The sequence below is a fragment of the Salvelinus alpinus genome, chromosome 3, assembly GCF_045679555.1.
Source record: "Salvelinus alpinus chromosome 3, SLU_Salpinus.1, whole genome shotgun sequence".
Classification (NCBI taxonomy): Eukaryota; Metazoa; Chordata; class Actinopteri; order Salmoniformes; family Salmonidae; genus Salvelinus; species Salvelinus alpinus.
In genome coordinates this window covers 94911680-94931708 of record NC_092088.1, presented here as the reverse complement: position 1 = coordinate 94931708, position 20029 = coordinate 94911680, and the positions used below count along the sequence as shown (strand labels likewise).

Sequence of the window (20029 nt, the reverse complement as noted above, 5' to 3'; positions counted from 1 at the left end):
GGCTTAAACAGCCTGCACACCGTGTTGGTTACCAGGACCAGGGCTTAAACAGGCTGCACACCGTGTGGGTTACCAGGACCAGGGCTTAAACAGCCTGCATGCCGTGTGGGTTACCAGGACCAGGGCTTAAACAGCCTGCACACTGTGTGGGTTACCAGGACCAGGGCTTAAACAGGCTGCACACCGTGTGGGTTACCAGGACCAGGGCTTAAACAGGCTGCACACCGTGTGGGTTACCAGGACCAGGGCTTAAACAGCCTGCACACTGTGTGGGTTACCAGGACCAGGGCTTAAACAGGCTGCACAGCGTGTGGGTTACCAGGACCAGGGCTTAAACAGCCTGCATACTGTGTGGGTTACCATGACCAGGGCTTAAACAGCCTGCACACTGTGTGGGTTACCAGGACCAGGGCTTGAACAGCCTGCATACTGTGTGGGTTACCAGGACCAGGGCTTAAACAGCCTGCACACTGTGTGGGTTACCAGGACCAGGGCTTGAACAGCCTGCATACTGTGTGGGTTACCAGGACCAGGGCTTAAACAGCCTGCACACTGTGTGGGTTACCAGGACCAGGGCTTAAACAGCATGCACACCGTGTGGGTTACCAGGACCAGGGCTTAAACAGCCTGCACACTGTGTGGGTTACCAGGATCAGGGCTTAAACAGCCTGCACACCGTGTGGGTTACCAGGACCAGGGCTTAAACAGGCTGCACACCGTGTGGGTTACCAGGACCAGGGCTTAAACAACCAGCACACCGTGTGGGTTACCAGGACCAGGGCTTAAACAGCCTGCACACCGTGTGGGTTACCAGGACCAGGGCTTGAACAGGCTGCACACTGTGTGGGTTACCAGGACCAGGGTTTAAACAGCCTGCACACTGTGTGGGTTACCAGGACCAGGGCTTAAACAGGCTGCACACCGTGTGGGTTACCAGGACCAGGGCTTAAACAGGCTGCACACCGTGTGGGTTACCAGGACCAGGGCTTAAACAGGCTGCACACCGTGTGGGTTACCAGGACCAGGGCTTAAACAACACTGTTGACCCTAGTGAAGAGTAGCATAGAAATAGAATCTATAGATGATGTATAAATACATTCTATGTCTATGGAGACTAGACACACTAGATGTCACTGTTGTAGCTCGGTGGAGGTGACTGACTCTCGGCACACTGGGAATGGATGGAGGAAGTCAGTGAAACAGAAACGTCACAAAACACTCAAATAAACAGTGCTGTGCCTGACATACTGACCGTACTGCAGTGGCTATCTCCATCAACCCACTGACTCAAATAAACAGTGCTGTGCCTGACATCCTGACCGTACTGCAGCGGCTATCTCCATCAACCCACTGACTCAAATAAACAGTGCTGTGCTTGACATACTGACCGTACTGCAGCGGCTATCTCCATCAACCCACTGACTCAAATAAACAGTGCTGTGCTTGACATACTGACCGTACTGCAGAGGCTATCTCCATCAACCCACTGACTCAAATAAACAGTGCTGTGCTTGACATACTGACCGTACTGCAGCGGCTATCTCCATCAACCCACTGACTCAAATAAACAGTGCTGTGCTTGACATACTGACCGTACTGCAGCGGCTATCTCCATCAACGGACCGAGCTCACTGTTGTTTTCATGTATTTCAAAGAGATGGTTCTTTGAGATAACATTTCTAGCTGGTTATCAGTGTATTTATGCATGACATCATGGAATAGATGTCTATCACTTGACATGAATAAATCACTACGTCAGTCATGAACATCTAGTCATGTATTTTCTAAGACAAAATGAAAATGGATGGTATTGTCTTCTTGATTGGATGGCTCCTCTATGTATTATATATTATATTATATTCTTATGGTCATAATCAGAGACGAAGTAACTATTTATTTTTCGACCGTTTTTTAATTGAACTTTTTTCTTTACATCCGTAATTCAAACCACCTCGTATATTTTCCATTCCAAGCCACACTGTTTTTAAAAAGACAAGTCTTTAATATTGGAGATGAATATGAGGTGAATGTAATGTATTACGTCATAAAGGTCATAAACAGTTCTAATACCAGCCTTCTTTTCCACAGATAGTGTTTCTGGTGTGTGTGTGTGTGTGTGTGTTTCTGGTGGGTGTGTGTGTGTGGATGCTCACGCACATGTGAACATGCACATGCGCACAAACACACACACACACACACCCACACACACACGATCTCTGCAGCTTAGATCTGTAGCTCAGGCCTTGATTGGCTTACTATCTGTCATTCTATCAAGTGGTAATTGAAAACAGCCTGGCACTCATTACAAAAGTGTGTGTGTGTGGTTGTGTGTTGGATTTCTCTGTATAACACAAGGCATAATAACTAAACTAAACTACTAAGAGAAAACTACAAGTGGCTGTAGTATTTGGCGTGACTTGAAGAGAACAGTGTTTGGAGATAAATACATTTTTCCCCGAAGGGAAAATAAATAATTTGTTGACAGATAGACACAGCAAGTTGTCCTGGGAAATAATCGTCAGACGTTAAGTTCTGCTGTTTGGAAAGTCCAGGATGTCCTTTTGTCTCATGAATTTCTTAGAATGTAAACACACACACACACAAAGATACACATGCAGACAGGCTGGAACACACACACACACACACACACAAAGATACACATGCACACAGGCTGGAACACACTACACACTAAACACATATTCAATGACAGACACTATGGCCTCCTCCACTCCACGACCACATCCCCAGACTCCAGCATATAGAGTTATCACTGTGGTAGATTGAGGCTTGTCACACACACACACACAAAGAGACACACACAAAGATACACACAAACACACACACACACACCACCTTGAACCTGTGAAGCCCGTGTACACAGATTTTCCCTACTTTAGCCCGGGTTTAATCTACATGTGGAATGCGCTCCACTACTTCTGTCCTTGCCTGCGTCCTGAATGGCACATTATTCCCTATGGTCCCCCCTGGTCAAAAGGTAGTGCACTAAATAGGGAATAGGGCACCATTTGGGAAGGCTACTGCTTGTGTCTCGTCAGCAGTCTGATCTATTGATTGGATGTTTTCAGCCTGAGAACCAACACACACTCATGGATGGACACACACACACACACACACACACACACACACACACACACACACACACACACACACACACACTGGTGTGTGTCAACCCTCGCGTGATGGCTGAACATCAATCATCCCCTGTCAAGCTGCATGCTTTGTCTCCCCTCTACCACTGTTTTCCCTGTCAATGATCAGTCTTTGTTTTGAATGGCAGCAGTAAGAATGGGGCCAGACCACATGGACAAGCCCCAAGTTGTTTGCAGGTGCTATCGTTCACAGCTGCCACATACGCTGCTCCTCTGTCATCTCCACTAGCCAGGGGCCATGGATAACATGATGCATTTGTATCACTTAATATGGAGATGGTAGGTTGGGTACATGTGAGAGGCAATACAGCCTGTTGGATTTTCTTCTTGGTTTCGCACGTCTATGGTGTGAATGTGTATATGTGTGTGTGGTGTGAATGTGAGTGTGTGTGTGTGTGTGTGTGTGTGAGTGCATGCACGTCTATGTTAACTTTGTCCACCTCTACCCCCTCCACACACACTAAACAATGCTTTATTATTAAATACACTGTAAAATCAACATCCGTTACAAATATCCATCAAACAACAGGGCAGTGGGAGCTAAAAGTTCATGGTCCCCCAATTCACCCTCCACCCCTCCCCCATTTCACCCTCCCCCTGCACCTCTCCCCCTCCTCCAGATCACCCTCCTTCTCCACCCCTCCCCCAGAACACCCTCCACCCCTCACCCAGATCAACCTCCACCCCTCCCCTAGAACTCCCCAACTTTTTCAAACAACATTTGAGGGTACAAAATTCACACTGCATCAACTACTAAAGAGACAATAGAAAAATACATAGTAAAATGTTTATCTATGTTTATCTAGTTGATCAGAGACTTTTACATGAAGCGGAAGTATCGCAGTAGACAGAACACAGTTCTATATCAGTGAAATATATCCCTTCAGTGTGTTTTTTCCCAGGCTACTGAGAGGTAGTGGTGAAAAGCTGTCACTTGTAGACCAGGACATTTACAACCTCCATTACAGAGAAGAACAGTGCTTTAGTTATACATGGATGGATCCTCCATTCCGGTTCTCACAGTTTCCAACCACGTTCAGTCCACAACACAGGGCCTGTGGTAACCAAGAGAAAAAGGGCTCCATTCAGAGATATACTCTGTTTGGATGTATCCCGCTGCCCGAGGAGGGTGCTGCTAGTTCCATGTATAAAAAACTACAACTTTCAAAACAGAATCTTCAAACATATAATCCGTGTCTTGCTCTGTTGTGGGAAAAACGGAAAAGAAACGTTGATGGAAATGTTTAATTTTTCCACCAACAGCTGCTACACGAAAACCCCAGATCTCTTCATGTGCATCTTTAGTTTCTTTGTTTATTTGATAAACCCGATTTGCATTTGGAAACAGCTTGGGTAATTTGACTGGGGACTGACAATTTGCCTGTAAGGAGATAACTGTAGTTCAAACATGTTCTCTCTGTCTCTTCTTTACTCTGCACTTGGCATTCATGAGCGTGTGTGTGTGTGTGTGTGTGTGCGTGTTTATTGTGTATGTCCATGTGTTCTAGTGTCCTATGTGTCAGCCTGTGTATGAAGATCTATGAACATGTGGTGGTGTTTGTGTGACAGAGAGAGAAAGAGAGAGAACTCCTCCTTGCTGCATGGACTTAATGTGAGACAGATGAGATGAAAGTACCACAGCAGCCCATCATTGGCTACCACTATCACCATAGAGACAGGCGTGACCTTATAAAGGTCATGGGGAGTTTGGGACATCCATACCCCCAAGTCAGCTGACAGGTTTGTTTGTGTGTCCCTTGTGACTCAGTTGATAGAGCATGGCACTTCAACACTAGGGTTGTAGGTTCAATTCCCAAGAGGGACCAGTATGCACAATGTTATGCTCCTGTAAGAGCGTCCGCTACAATGTAAATATCTGCGCGTTCCCTTGAAAACGTCCATGTAGTGTATTTTAACCCTTCAGAATAAAAGCCTAAACTCTATGGAAAGACGAGGCTGTCCTGAACATGACGGTGCTCTCCGACCTCCACAAGCCCCACCAGGACTCGTCTGAGGTCAGTACCACCGAGGTGTAGCATCTGGACCTGTCGGGCAACAGTCATACACTCTTGTTTTATGATGTACTGTTTTAGTTCGATTTTAATTAAAAAATATATATTTTGTCTTCATGTGAAAATACGTTTTTTTTTTATGTTGCTATTTGATTCTTCTCACTTTTGTCTATTTATTTCACTTGCTTTGGCAATGTAAACATATGTTTCCCATGCCAATAACTGAACGCCATTGAATTGAAATTGAATTGAGAGTCTCAGTGCTCAGTGACAGAGATAGTCTCACGGACAAAGTCAATGGCAGAGCTGAACAGCTGGAGATCCACTCAGAGACGGTCTCTTAATGCAGTCCTGCCACACATAATGAACTGAGGCCCTGCACAGCAGGATACATTTTTACTCAGGAGCACACAAGTAGCCTCGGCTAGCTAGCTAGCATCTACTGCTACCTCCTAGCCACACAACAGAGCAACAACAAACCCACACTCATCTCAACAACCGCTGCCTTGAAGTCTGTTGAGTGTCTGTTATGACAATGTGCTGATGTAAAAGTTATTTGCGGATCTTCCTTTCATGGTTTCTATAACAACAATTGGCCAATAAAGTAGCAGATCAAACGCTAACAGCCTACGCTAGCTCCACGCCTCACCTCATTCTCCTCGGGGGGAGATTTGGCACCTCACTGCAAAGCCCGGCAACACAATTACCTCAGCCTAAACCTGTCAGCAGACTATTACAGCAGCTCGTGTGTGTGTCCGTGTGTGTGTGTCAACACACCATTACAGCCCAAGCCACCTATTATGGGGATGGGGGAGGGAGTCCAAAACCATTGTAGCGAAAAGGTGTTGTCAGATATAGGCTGGCGGAATGTGGCTACAGGGTATTTGTTGGCGGAGGTCGGCCTATAGAGCAATCATGGCTTCTAAAAACATGGTTAAATCTGTAGGTTCTTCTCAGCACCCTTAATACTGAACACTGATGGTATGGTGCTGCTGATGGAAGGTTCTGGAAGAACACTGATGGTATGGTGCTGCTGATGGAAGGTTCTGGAAGAACACTGATGGTATGGTGCTGCTGATGGAAGGTTCTGGAAGAACACTGATGGTATGGTGCTGCTGATGGAAGGTTCTGGGAGAACACTGATGGTATGGTGCTGCTGATGGAAGGATCTGGAAGAACACTGATGGTATGGTGCTGCTGATGGAAGGTTCTGGAAGAACACTGATGGTATGGTGCTGCTGATGGAAGGTTCTGGGAGAACACTGATGGTATGGTGCTGCTGATGGAAGGATCTGGAAGAACACTGATGGTATGGTGCTGCTGATGGAAGGTTCTGGAAGAACACTGATGGTATGGTGCTGCTGATGGAAGGTTCTGGAAGAACACTGATGGTATGGTGCTGCTGATGGAAGGATCTGGGAGAACACTGATGGTATGGTGCTGCTGATGGAAGGTTCTGGAAGAACACTGATGGTATGGTGCTGCTGATGGAAGGTTCTGGAAGAACACTGATGGTATGGTGCTGCTGATGGAAGGTTCTGGGAGAACACTGATGGTATGGTGCTGCTGATGGAAGGTTCTGGAAGAACACTGATGGTATGGTGCTGCTGATGGAAGGATCTGGAAAAAGATCAAGTGAAAAACATAGAGGTTACAGTAGATTAGAACTGAAAGATGGTGTCCCATCATGGAAACATTCTGACAGAAATAACATTCTGAAGATGGATGGTGATTGACCTTTCACCTTTATTGCAGGAATGTGATGTGTACAACTTCAGCCTAAAACATATAGTAACCTTGTCCTTACTGTAACATCCACATATTACTTTTTGTTTTCCACTAGAGTGACTCCACATTATATTTGGCATTGTTTAAAACACACTGATTAAACCTCCTGGCCACACAACCTTACAGGTAGACGTACAACCTATTCCATCCAGCCTGTATGGTACAGCCTGAAATCTGAACGTGGAGGTCCCCTCCCCTGTTCAATGGAGCATTCCAGGCAGCCCCTTTCCTCCCACATCGCCCCGATGAGGGAGGCCCCCAGGGAGCGATGTGAATCACCCCCAGTCAGCTGCTCTCACCCTGGCCTCGGTTGGTCATACCTGGGGGCCTGTGAATGGAGCCCTCAGGTAAAGCACTGTTGAAACAAATCTAAAGCTGGCTAATGACACGCACCGTGAAACTCTGCACAGGTCATTTACCCTGCTGACAGGCTGGGGCCTCTTCTCTCTGGCGCGCTCGCTCTCCTCATACACTGGGAGGTCATCTACATTAGGAAAACACACACCTCTCTCTCTCAAGGCTTACTTACTCTCTCCCACCACAGCATGGGAAAGCTATCAGAGATCCGTAGAGACAAAGCAATATCCTTTTACAATAATAAATAAAAAACAGGTGAATGTTAAGAGTTGCTTTATGTTTTTTTTTTAGCAAACTCAGGATATTCTACGCCACGACCATGATTATACTGTATGTATGAAAGATGATCCATGCCAATGTTTTCCCTTTCACCAGCTCCTGAAGAGAGCTTCAACCAGAGAGAAAGGGTAGAACGTTCCATATGACTTGGGACGGAGGTACAGCGGTGAAGTGGATTAGTCTGTGGAGAAAGTCAAATCCCCAAATGCATTTTAATTTCATTTAACTAGGCAAGTAAGTTAAGAACAAATTCTTATTTACAATGATGGCCTACCCCGCGCCCAACCCTAACGACACTGTGTGCCACCCTATGGGACTCCCAATCACGGCTGGATGTGATACAGCCTGGATTCAAACCAGGGACTGTAGGTGACAGCTCTTGCACGGAGATGCAGTGCCTTAGACCGCTGCGCCACTCGGGAGCCCCTGAACACTCAAATACCTTTCAGGAAAATAGATGTCCATCATGTCTCTGACATGAGCTTCTCCACCTGAACCTGAACCGTGTGGGAAAAGGTCACGGTTGAACACTGCAATACAGAGTAGAGCACGTGACTTTTCTCAGCAACCAAATGCTTTTGAGGAATACTCTGACAGAGAGAGTATGTTAGAGTTCACAATGGAGAAGAAAATGTAGATGAAATTCATGATTAGTTTCATCTGGTTTGTTTGTAGCTTCCATGTGAAGAAGGGCGGGGGGGTCCAACGAAGGTCCACTGGTCTTCTTCCCTCCCTCTGTACCACTGTGAATAAATAGATGATTACATTTAGCTTTTGTTTCTGTTCTGAATAAAGGAAGTAGCCTACAATCCCTACTTTACCAATCCTGTACTTCAATGGATAAAAATTAAGTTATCCAAAGTCTAAAAAAATACAGTTGAAGTCAGAAGTTTACATACACCTAAGCCAAATACATTTAAACTCGGTTTTTCACAATTCCTGACATTTAATCCTAGTAAAAATCTCCTGTCTTAGGTCAGTTAGGATTACTACTTTACTTTCAGAATGTAAAAAGTCAGAATAATAGTAGAGAGAATGATTTCTTTCAGCTTTTATTTCTTTCATCACATTCCCAGTGAGTCAGAAGTTTACACACACACTCAATTAGTATTTGGTAGCATTGCCTTTAAATTGTTTAACTTGAATCAAACGTTTTGGGTAGCCTTCCACAAGCTTCCCACAATAAGTTGGGTGAATTTTAGTCCATTCCTCCTGACAGAGCTGGTGTAACTGAGTCAGGTTTGTAGGCCTCCTTGCTCGCACATGCTTTTTCAGTTCTGCCCACACATTTTCTATAGGAATGAAGGTCAGGGCTTTGTGATGGCCACTCCAATACCTTGACTTTGTTGTCCTTAAGCCATTTTGCCACAACTTTGGAAGTATGCTTGGGGTTTTGTCCATTTGGAAGACCCATTTGCGACCAAGCTTTAACTTCCTGATGTCTTGAGATGTTGCTTCAATATATCCACATAATTTTCCTTCCTCATAAAGCCATCTATTTTGTGAAGTGCAGCAAAGCACCCTCACAACATGATGCTGCCACCCCCGTGCTTCACAGTTGGGATGGTGTTCTTCGGCTTGCAAGCCTCCCCCTTTTTCCTCCAAACATAACGATGGTCATTATGGCCAAACAGTTCTATTTTTGTTTCATCAGACCATAGGACATTTCTCCAAAAAGTACGATCTTTGTCCCCATGTGCAGTTGCAAACCGTAGTCTGGCTTTTTTATGGCGGTTTTGGAGCAGTGGCTTCTTCCTTGCTGAGCGGCCTTTCAGGTTATGTTGATATAGGACTCGTTTTACTGCGGATATAGATACTTTAGTACCTGTTTCCTCCAGCATCTTCACCAGGTCCTTTGCTGTTGTTCTGAGATTGATTAGCACTTTTCGCACCAAAGTACGTTCATCTCTAGGAGACAGAATGCGTCTCCTTACTGAGCGGTATGACGGCTGCGTGGTCCCATGGTGTTTATACTTGCGTACTATTGTTTGTACAGATGAACGTTTTACCTTCAGGCATTTGGAAATTGCTCCCAAGGATAAACCAGACTTGTGGAGGTCTACAATTTATTTTCTGAGGTCTTGGCTGATTTCTTTCGATTTTCCCATGATGTCAAGCAAAGAGGCACTGAGTTTGAAGGTAGGCCTTGAAATACATTCACAGGTACACCTCCAACTGACTCAAATTATGTTAATTAGCCTATCAGAAGCTTCTAAAGCCACGACATCATTTTCTGGAAATGTCCAAGCTGTTTAAAGGCACAGTAAACTTAGTGTATGTAAACTTCTGACCCACTGGAATTGTGATACAGTGAGTTATAAGTGAAATAATCTGTCTGTAAACGATTGTTGGAAAAATTACGTGTCATGCACAAAGTAGATGTCCCAACCGACTTGCCAAAACTATAATGTTTAAATGTACAGTTGAAGTCAGAAGTTTACATCCACTTAGGTTGTAGTCACTAAGACTAGTTTTTCAACCACTCCACAAATGTATTGTTAACAAACTAAACACATCCAGTAGATGTACACTAAACAGGAACATTAAAAAGACAGAATTTAAACCATTACCATGGCAACATGATGGGCAGCCATTACTGTCTAACGCCAGACCCAGACTAACAGCAATACAATCATTGTGTTCCCACAAAGCAGACCTTGTGGTGTGGACACACAGTGTTCACTATTACAGAAATCCATCAATCCATCAGCAGGTAGGATATTGTTGGCCTCAACACCTGTTGGCCTCGCAGGTTTCATCAGATAGTTGAAATAAATGGTAGTCATCATCATAACTAGAATCATAGTCATAAAGCCACCTTTATGCCCGCGCCAAACTGTCCTGCCATTTAGATTTACTGTCAATGTGCTGCTGAAGAGAGAGAGGAGGGTGAACACACACACACACACCAATACACACACAGTTCCCTGTGGGCACACCCACCCACACAGGTGTGTTCTACCTGAGAGCTCTACTCTGGCAGGTACAAAATGGATCCCATCTGAAATGGCTGGGGCGCTCCCATCAGAAATGGCTGGGGGGGCTCTCATCAGAAATGGCTGGGGGGGCTCTCATCAGAAATGGCTGGGGGGCTCTCATCAGAAATGGCTGGGGGGGCTCTCATCAGAAATGGCTGGGGGGGGCTCCCATCAGAAGTACACTGGTGAATTCTCAAGGGAGTACAAAGACACACACTGTACCACACACAATACGGCAGGTGTGGAAGACAAATTAGATTCAATATGAATATAATCCCTCAATGATCTAATATCGTCCACCGTGAGAGATATTAGCCGTTCACAACGTCTGACTTGTAGTTGAATGAGAGACTTACAAAATTGCTCATTGCCATGTCTGTCATCATTCTTTAAATAAGCCACACCAGTGGAGGCTGGTGGGAAGAGCCACACGTGAGTTGGAATGAATCTGAGAGGAAAGGCAGCATGTTTTGATGATAGTTTAATGGTGGTTTTGACTCAGGATGAATAACACATCTAGTAATATTGCATAAGTGGCATGATACTGTGGTCTTTCTGTTCATACCACTGTGACCTGTGCAAATATGGACCACCGTAAGAAACAAAAACAAAGTAACTATGACAACGTAAAGAAAAATAAAATGCATTAAAACATTTCTTTTTTTAAACAAGATGGTGAAAAAGTCAAATCTAGTCAGTAGTGACATATTCAAGTAAAAATGAAAGGAAAATAAACTTTCTTTTCTAACACATTGGGTTTTAATAAAGTCGCAAGAGTACTTCAACATAACATCACACGGTCTTGATTCACTGCCGAGCTGCAGTCTCTAAGAACACAGCTTTGATCATCTTTGATTACCAAACATGAAAGAACATTTTGATGAAACGGAATATGCCAGGTGGTTTTGGTCAACACAGTAGTTTTTAGGTATAACTGGTCATCTCTGGTACAAAGACAAAGACACTAAAAACAAAACTGATGGAGATGCACAGCTCCACCTCTCTCCAAGGCATAACCGGTCTCTACAGTCAATGAGACATGACTGAAACAATGGACCCCTTGAGATAACAGAAGTAGATACAGAAGCGCTTCCTCATAGTATTTCACCTCGGGCCTTGTATTTTACACCACCATGTGACATGCCAGGATTTCAACCTTAATTTAAAGCTTTATAGCTACGTTTCCTTACAGTTGGCGACAGATTTTTATGGGAATATAAAAAATAAATCAGGAAAAAAAACATGAGCATTTTCCCACCAGAGACGTGTTTCCATCACACTGACTTGTTGTGGATAAAAAGGCTGTGCGTGATGACGTAGTGCACATAAAAATAACTTTTCCGTTAAATTCTGAATTTAAAAAAAGTGTTAAATGGTGTTCCATCGCATTTGGGCTCCTGAGTGGCGCAGTGGTCTAAGACACTGCTTCTCAGTGCTAGAGGCGTAGTACCTGTACACTGCAGTACCTGGTTCGAATCCAAACTACATCACATCCGGCCGTGATTGGGAGTCCCATAGGATGGAGCACCGTCGACCGGGTTTGGCCGTCATTGTAAATAAGAATTTGTTCTTAACTGGACTTGCCTAATTAAATAAAGGTAACATTTTCAACTCTACTGATGGCTTTGTCACTACAAATATTGCGTTGTGTAGAAAATGTGCCCACTTTGGTTTTGACACGCGCTCTAGCCAACAGCTCACAGATGTGGGTCGGCCTATAGCCTACATGATGAGATTATTAATGGACAAAAGAGCCAGATTTGTACTTATTTGTCAAACGGCAGCCAAGCATCAATCATCATGTCACCAGAATAAGACTCTTGATATTGAATGGAAAGGAGCATCACCTCCTTACATGTAATATGTAGCTTAATAAACTGCATGCTTTTAGGAGTCGTAGTGCGAGGGCCACACAACATATCATCGTGTGACTCAAAGTTTACGTCGACATGATGGCTATTATATCAATATTTGAGCATAAAAAAGGCGTCTCGCATGAATTTTACAGAAACAAACATATCCCATCTCGTGTAGCGTATATTGTTTTGTCGACATTTTGGACGAGTTTACTGACAAATTTGCCGTTTCCATCAGGTCTATGGTGACATTTTCTTTCCCGACTCCCGTCGTTTGGACGGAAACCTGCTTAGTGTTGGTGTCCTTCTCATTTCTGGATAAGGTGCAAAACACAAGGTACTAATAAACCACATGTCAACACATGCAGTGTAAAGATAATGTACTATAATGTTGAGTTACAGCAACAAGGTGAGTCCTGGACCCACAGTTCCTCTGAAAGATACTATTGGAGGACAGTAGAACAGATCTCCACATTGCTCATCAAGATGACTCATTATCTACTTGGAATGTCAACAGATTAACGTGTGAAAAAAAGAAAAGAAAGAAAAGTGACCCAAATCTCCTTTGAGGTGCTGTAAAGGCCTTACAAGCCAACCGCTAGCTGTGACTCCAGATACAGTGTTGCTGCTGTAGATTCTACTCAACTTTTCAGTGACCTCCAGAAAGAACAACAGTGACAATATAAACAACTAAAAAAGTGCAGCAGCTCTCAAACAACAGGAACCAATTCATCTCCAGTAGAGACCAGAGATAAGGTCGCTGTGTGTGTGTGTGTGTGTGTGTGCGTGCGTGCGTGCGTGTGTCTAGCAGCATAGCGCCGTAACGCAACACCGTCCTAGTAGCACTGACAGTGTTCTGTGAAGAAACCGTGAGAAATGTCTATGGTACCGACCTAGCAGAAGAGAGCTACTCTATAGCCATTCTGGTTAACTGTGTATTAAACTAGTGTCCCGTTGCTTCGTCACAGAGGAAGTCCCCCTGCTTTTAGGGAGGTTTCCCTGGTCCTTCTTCTGGCTATGGCCTCCTGCTTCTTCCTCTCAATCTCCTCCTCCGTGCATCTCCCCGTCACCTGACTGCTGACAAACACTGAGAAACAAATCAGATTACATGGAAATAGGACTCTGACTGCAATTGAAAAGCTTAAAGACAGAATGTGCCTACAGTGACTGACGGATAAAAAGCGCAGACAATTAGTGTATCAATTTTTATGCACAAAAAGTTAATACATTTACACATTTACTCAGCCTTTACAACTTTGAAAATACATTATTGAATAGAAATGAAGCTCTTCAGTTCTAAAGTACCTCTCCTAACCTCTCAGAGCCCTGACCCAACAACCATCTATTTACCTCCAAACCTCTCAGAGCCCTGAACCAACAGCCATTTATTTACCTCCTAACCTCTCAGAGCCCTGACCCAACAACCATCTATTTACCTCCTAACCTCTCAGAGCCCTGAACCAACAGCCATCTATTTATCTCCTAACCTCTGAGCCCTGACCCAACAGCCATCTATTTACCTCCTAACCTCTCAGAGCCCTGACCCAACAGCCATCTATTTACCTCCTAACCTCTCAGAGCCCTGAACCAACAGCCATCTATTTATCTCCTAACCTCTCAGAGCCCTGACCCAACAGCCATCCATTTACCTCCTAACCTCTCAGAGCCCTGACCCAACAACCATCTATTTACCTCCTAACCTCTCAGAGCCCTGAACCAACAGCCATATATTTACCTCCTAACCTCTGAGCCCTGACCCAACAGCCATCTATTTACCTCCTAACCTCTGAGCCCTGACCCAACAACCATCTATTTACCTCCTAACCTCTGAGCCCTGAACCAACAGCCATCTATTTACCTCCTAACCTCTGAGCCCTGACCCAACAACCATCTCTTCAGTAAACTTGACTGCCTCCATTAGATGCATCTTGTCATGTACTTGACAAGTTTAAAACCAGCTACACTGGCTGACTATGGGGAGCTCTTCTCTTCAGTACACTGGACTAGCTTGACTTCCAGGGATAAGTGGATAACGCTTTGAGTAAACTTCCTGATTGGCCTAATGTGTTGTTAGGGGCCAACAGTTAAATGTAATACTAGAGCAAAACTGACAAGTGGAGGATTATTGTTTTGCCTTTTTATGGGGTAAAAAGCTCACCTTTGTTGCGGATGGCGGCCGAGTCCGACAGATGTCTCTTGAACGATGATGCATGATGGGAATTTGAGTTTGGGAGGGTTCTCGCCGACACTGTCCGTGGCATGACTGACTTTGAGTCCCCCGCTTGGAAGGTTCTAACTCCAAGGGATCCTAGGCCAAATGTTCCCCAGGCTGGAGCACCCCTCAGCTGGGTAAACTTGCCCAGACCCTCCCCGCTACCTGGATGGCTCTGGGACATGGCTGTATGATGTCCTACCCAAACATTTCCTGCTTTCGCTGGAATGTTCCATCTCTGAAAGTGCACAGGGGTGCTACTCCTATCTCCTGGTGCTGAGTTGGAGCGGCCAGACGTGCAGGTGGTTGACTGTTTACTGCTAGGACCACCTACAGCCCTATCCATAGTCATAGACCCCTCTCTCGCTGCAGCCAGAGGGGCGGTTGGAGTGGCTTTCGGTTTGCTCTCTTGGACGCGGACCTCAGTGGCATCCGTGGTTGCGGTGGCACCCTCGGACTGACTGTTGGAGATCCTCTCCACGTCGTCACACACCTGATACAGCAGTTCGTCATCGTCACCTTCGTCGTCGTTCCACAGCGACTCAGAGTCAAACAGGGACTGGAGGTCCTCCTCTGAGATGTCTTTGAAAGCGGAGTCTGGGGCTGTGGTTCCACGGGAGGTTGTGGCTGTGCTCACCCCATCAGCCTTCCCTTCTGCAGAGTCTCTACTGGGGCCCCTACTCCCCACGGCTGCAGAAACGCCGGGCCTCTCAGACTGGGCCTCTCCAACAGTGAGGAACGGTCTGGGTGCTTCTCTGGTTGTCGGAGCCATATTCACCTGGAAACAAAGGTTGGGCTGCAGCAGGAAAGTGCTTCTGCTGGCGGGCTTGGGTTTAGGACACGGCCCAGTGAGGCCACCTCTGTTTGAGGGTTGAAGGTGTGTGCTTGTCCCCTTCCAGACAGAGTGAGAGGACAGGCTGATAGGATTAGAGGTAGTAGAGGAGGGTGGTAGGGTCTTTTCTGTATCTGTTAGCAGCTGTGTGTTGTCTCTGTCAGTGCTCAGAGTCAGTGAGCTGCTGGGTTTGGGGGACAGCGTTTTCAGCCCCTCAGGATTCTGGGTCTTCTCCAACACGATAGGGTCATTGAGAAGGTCGTCATCCTCCCAGTCAAAGTCCTCGTCTTTCGTCACAGTCGTCGTGGCGTTCCACTGTACTACTTCCTCTTTACCAGTACGAGCCGATGAACCAGACGTGCTTCCCCCGCCAGGCTTGACCTCCGACACTTTGACGAGGTCATCGGTAGTGAGATGGCTGACCCCAACTTGAACCTTGACCTCCTGAGAACAGGTGGAGGCGGTCGACCCTTGGCTGAGCCGTCCGGTGACTCGCTGCGTCGGACCGTCGAACAGAGCGTTAAGCTCCGCCTCTACCCGCTGGGCTGATGACGACATTGTCGTCGGGCCCTTGGGTTCCTCCTCGTACCGGTTGTTGTTTATGGTATTGTTCCTGTGTTCAGAACTCTTCCTCTCTCTGTCCTGCTGGTGCATGTTGATGTCAAACTGCCTGGCCAGCTGCATCAAGTCCTCCACTGAGCTTTTCCTGTAGAGAGGAGAGGATGAAGTGAGTGGATGAATGAACAAGGAAGGCATAATGAATATATTGAGGAACCTTTGAAGAAGCTGGTATAAGCACTAGCAAAAAATCTGAACGCAAGAATGATCTGATTAAGAGAATTACTGGAAAAGACAAAACTATTGGATGAGAAATAAACCTTACATGTTAAATAAAAGGTTTTCAACTTGTCAACCTGATTACACAAGTGATTTGTACAAGTTCACTCACCGAGTGGATTTCTTCCTTGCTTTGGGCGGGCGTACCTCTGGGGTACAGGGGACAGCACTGTCCCCAATCCACTGGAGCAGAGGACTATCCACAGAGACATGCTGGGCATCCTGGGAAAGGAAGACATGTTTTACAACAGCTGGTTTGTGTGCTATGACCAAGCTAAAGCGTTGGGAGTACTTTCAAGCTTTAACCTCCAGTGCTTCAAGAAGATCCAGATTTAGAATGTCTTCTTTCAAAGCATCTCTTTATCTCTTTATCTCAGTTTAATATAGCGAGGCCTTTATATCCACAGTAACACATGATTCAAAAACACGTTGGTGCTGCCGGGCACCAGAATCTATTCATTTATTATATTTAACTAGGCAAGTTAGTTAAGAACAAATTCTTATTTACAATGACGGCCTATACTCCATCTATCAATGGACCTCAGTGACACGGTGAACATGTTTTATATACTGACCTTAGGGGCGATCCGATTGACAATGTCTGATATCTCAACAACTCTGGTGTTGCTGGGCCCTTCCCCTGGAGAATAAGAACATCAACAGTTAGCCTTCTGTTGCCACATATACATAGTCACCACAATCACTTCGGGCAGAAAGGCCACTAGCGGAAACTGTAAGTAGCCTGTGTGTCGGCTCTGATCTGTGGAGGAATGAAACACATGACCTCCTATGAACTAAGACACCATCATGTACCGGCTTTGAGAAGAAGAACTAAAAGATGGGTGGATTGAGGATGACACATGATGGTCTGATAGGTGCGAGGAGAATGAGGAAGAATGAAGGACAAAGTTATGTTAACGTTAAAGCTAAATCAACCTTTTGTTCATCAGGTGATTTAACAACAGCATCATACCACTTCTAGCAGGAGTAGGTGATGCCGGGTCCCATATGATGTCTTGTAAAATATCTCCATCCCCGGGTGAATCAGCAGTGTTGTTTAAGTCCGTGTATCTGCCCCTCGCTCGTCGTTTGGGCGTCTGCAGATCTGGTGGGAACGAGACGAACTGTAAGGAGGTCACTAGACATACTAAATAGGTGAACAACAAATGGGGTCTACCTGGTCACGCATGAGTACAATAGGGAGAGCATCAGCGCGTGTGCGACTAGGAGCTAATGCAGTGTTCAGTTATGTATGGAGCCATGTCATCGTGGAATGCTCTGCCACTCAGGAAAAAAGTCAGTTTAGCTTTGAAAAAATATTTTTAAATAACCTATTATATCACAGCACCTCTCCTCTTTCTAAAGATTATATATATTTTTATTTTATTTAACAAGGCAAGTCAGTTAAGAACAAATGATTATTTACAATGACAACCTACCCCGGCCAAACCCTAACGACGCTGGGCCAATTGTGCGCTGCCTTATGGGACTCCCAAACACAGCCGGTTGTGATACAGCCTGGAATCGAACCAGGGTCTGTAGTGACGCCTCTAGCACTGAAGATGCTGTGCCTTAGACTGCTGCGCCACTCGGGAGCCCCAAAATCTAATTTAACTGTATATAAGAATATGAATATATTAATAGTGTGTAAATAGTATTTTTGTTGTCTTTCTAATATATAACTCTTATTATGTTTTATATTTGTATAATGTCCTTGTCTATAACTGTTTAGTACTTAGTAATTTATATGTAAGTTTAATGTGGACCCCAGGAAGAGTAGCTGCTGCATGTGCTGTAGTTAATTAAAGGTTCAAATTAAAACGCTAATGAAGATCCTAATAAACAAAACCAACGTTTTGGAACGTTCAGAAATAGAACGAGGAATCACATCAGCTCTATACATAACATTTCTATCTGCAACGTTGAAAAACGATTGGCAACTGAACGTGGCCCTGGCTAGCTAACTACGGCTCTGCGCAGCTAATTAACGTTAGAGCTGTTTATCCTGCAACCTACACGAACGTTTGTCAAACTTAGCCATTGGGTCTAGATGTTGTTAGCTACCCAACTAGCTGGATAGCAATACCATTCCCGTGCACTTTTAGCAACCATCTTACCTTTAGAACGAGTATGTGGTGACTTCCTGACAGAATGTGAAGATTTGGGTGTCAGTTTCGGACTTTTACCCGATTTGTTTGTTCTCAACCTTTTTTGAGAAAATGTGGAAACATGACTCCCGGAGTGACTCCAGATTTGACTTATGTCATTTGAGCCAGTGTTATGGTCATGCTTTCTTGGATTTGGCATATTTTTTCGTCAGTTTTCTTGTTCCTCATTTGACTTTACCATAGATGACTTGACCATTTAAACGCAAATGGAATCGTTTGTCATTATCCGATTACTTATCTTCGTGGGTAAACGTGTGCTGTTTTGTGTTCAGCATGTACGCCGCCATGATGTTGTGTGACGTCACGTCAAAATGCATAAACCTGATTGGTTAATAGCGCTTTACCCGTTCCCCTCTGCAAAAGTGAAGTTGCACCCAGACACTGAGCTGAGATCAGTTTTTCGATTTTACTCACTTTTTGTTTCATAAGAGTTATGGCAACTGGGATGTTTACTAGTTGTATTTACAAGTGATGCTGAAATATGTTAGAACAGGAACCTGCTTTGTTTAGCAGTAAGTTATTGAAGTTTATTTGCAATAGTCCATATGTATTAAATACATCAAATCAACGTTTATTTGTCACGTGCACCGAATAGACCTTACAGTGAAATGCTAACCAATAATGCAAAAAAATGTATTAGGTGAACAATAAAGTAAATAAAAAATAATGTAAAGAGATAGAAACAACAGTATAAACAGTAGCGAGGCTACATACAGACACCGGTTAGTCAGGCTGATTGAGGTAGTATGTACATGTAGATATGGTTAAAGTGACTGTGCATATATGATGAACAGAGAGTAGCAGTAGCGTAAAAGAGGGGTTGGTGAGTGGCGGGACACAATGCAGATAGCCCGGTTAGCCAATGTGCGGGAGCACTGGATGATCGGGCCAATTGAGGTAGTATGTACATATCTACATGGATATATAGTTAACGTGACTGTGCATATATGATAAACAGAGAGTAGCAGCAGCGTAAAAGAGGGGTTCGGGGGGGGGGGGACAAACAATGCAAATAGTCCGGGTAGCCATTTGATTACCTGTTCAGGAGTCTTATGGCTTGGGGGTAAAAACTGTTGAGAAGCCTTTTTGTCCTAGACTTGGCACTCCGGTACCGCTTGCCATGCGGTAGTAGAGAGAACAGTCTATGACTGGGGTGACTGGGGTCTTTGACCATTTTTAGGGCCTTCCTCTGACACCGCCTGGTGTAGAAGTCCTGGATGGCAGGAAGCTTGGCCCCAGTGATGTACTGGGCCGTACGCACTACCTTCTGTAGTGCCATGCGGTCGGAGGCCGAGCAGTTACCATACCAGGTGCAACTAGTCAGGATGCTCTCGATGTTGCAGCTGTAGAAGCTTTTGAGGATCTCAGGACTCATGCCAAATATTTTTTGTTTCCTGAGGGGGAATAGGCTTTGTCGTGCCCTCTTCACGACTGTCTTGCTGTGTTTGGACCATTCTAGTTTGTTGGTGATGTGGACACCAAGGAACTTGAAGCTCTCAACCTGCTCCACTACATCCCCGTCGATGAGAATGGGGGCGTG

The 20029-nt window shown here is 45.0% G+C and overlaps 1 protein-coding gene across 1 annotated transcript; it reads right to left on the bottom strand.

Annotated features, from left to right (window-relative positions):
• Window positions 1-11050: 11050 nt before the first annotated feature.
• etaa1b (ETAA1 activator of ATR kinase b) lies at window positions 11051-18757 on the bottom strand. The gene is made up of 6 exons (XM_071394542.1): window positions 18439-18757; window positions 17295-17426; window positions 16897-16961; window positions 16434-16543; window positions 14599-16190; window positions 11051-13527 (listed from the first exon to the last, which is right to left on the bottom strand). The coding sequence occupies exons 1-6, from the start codon at window positions 18626-18628 to the stop codon at window positions 13403-13405; spliced, it is 2214 nt and encodes a 737-aa protein (XP_071250643.1). The 5' UTR covers window positions 18629-18757; the 3' UTR covers window positions 11051-13402.
• Window positions 18758-20029: the final 1272 nt, after the last annotated feature.

Coding starts and splice junctions, on each gene's coding strand:
- etaa1b (XM_071394542.1), bottom strand. CDS start 18,628: ATGCCAAATCCAAGAAAGCATGACCATAACACTGGCTCAAATGACATA. Junction 17,427..18,438: donor ACCACATACTCGTTCTAAAG/GTAAGATGGTTG, acceptor CGTTCCCACCAG/ATCTGCAGACGCCCAAACGA. Junction 16,962..17,294: donor ACCTACTCCTGCTAGAAGTG/GTATGATGCTGT, acceptor CTTATTCTCCAG/GGGAAGGGCCCAGCAACACC.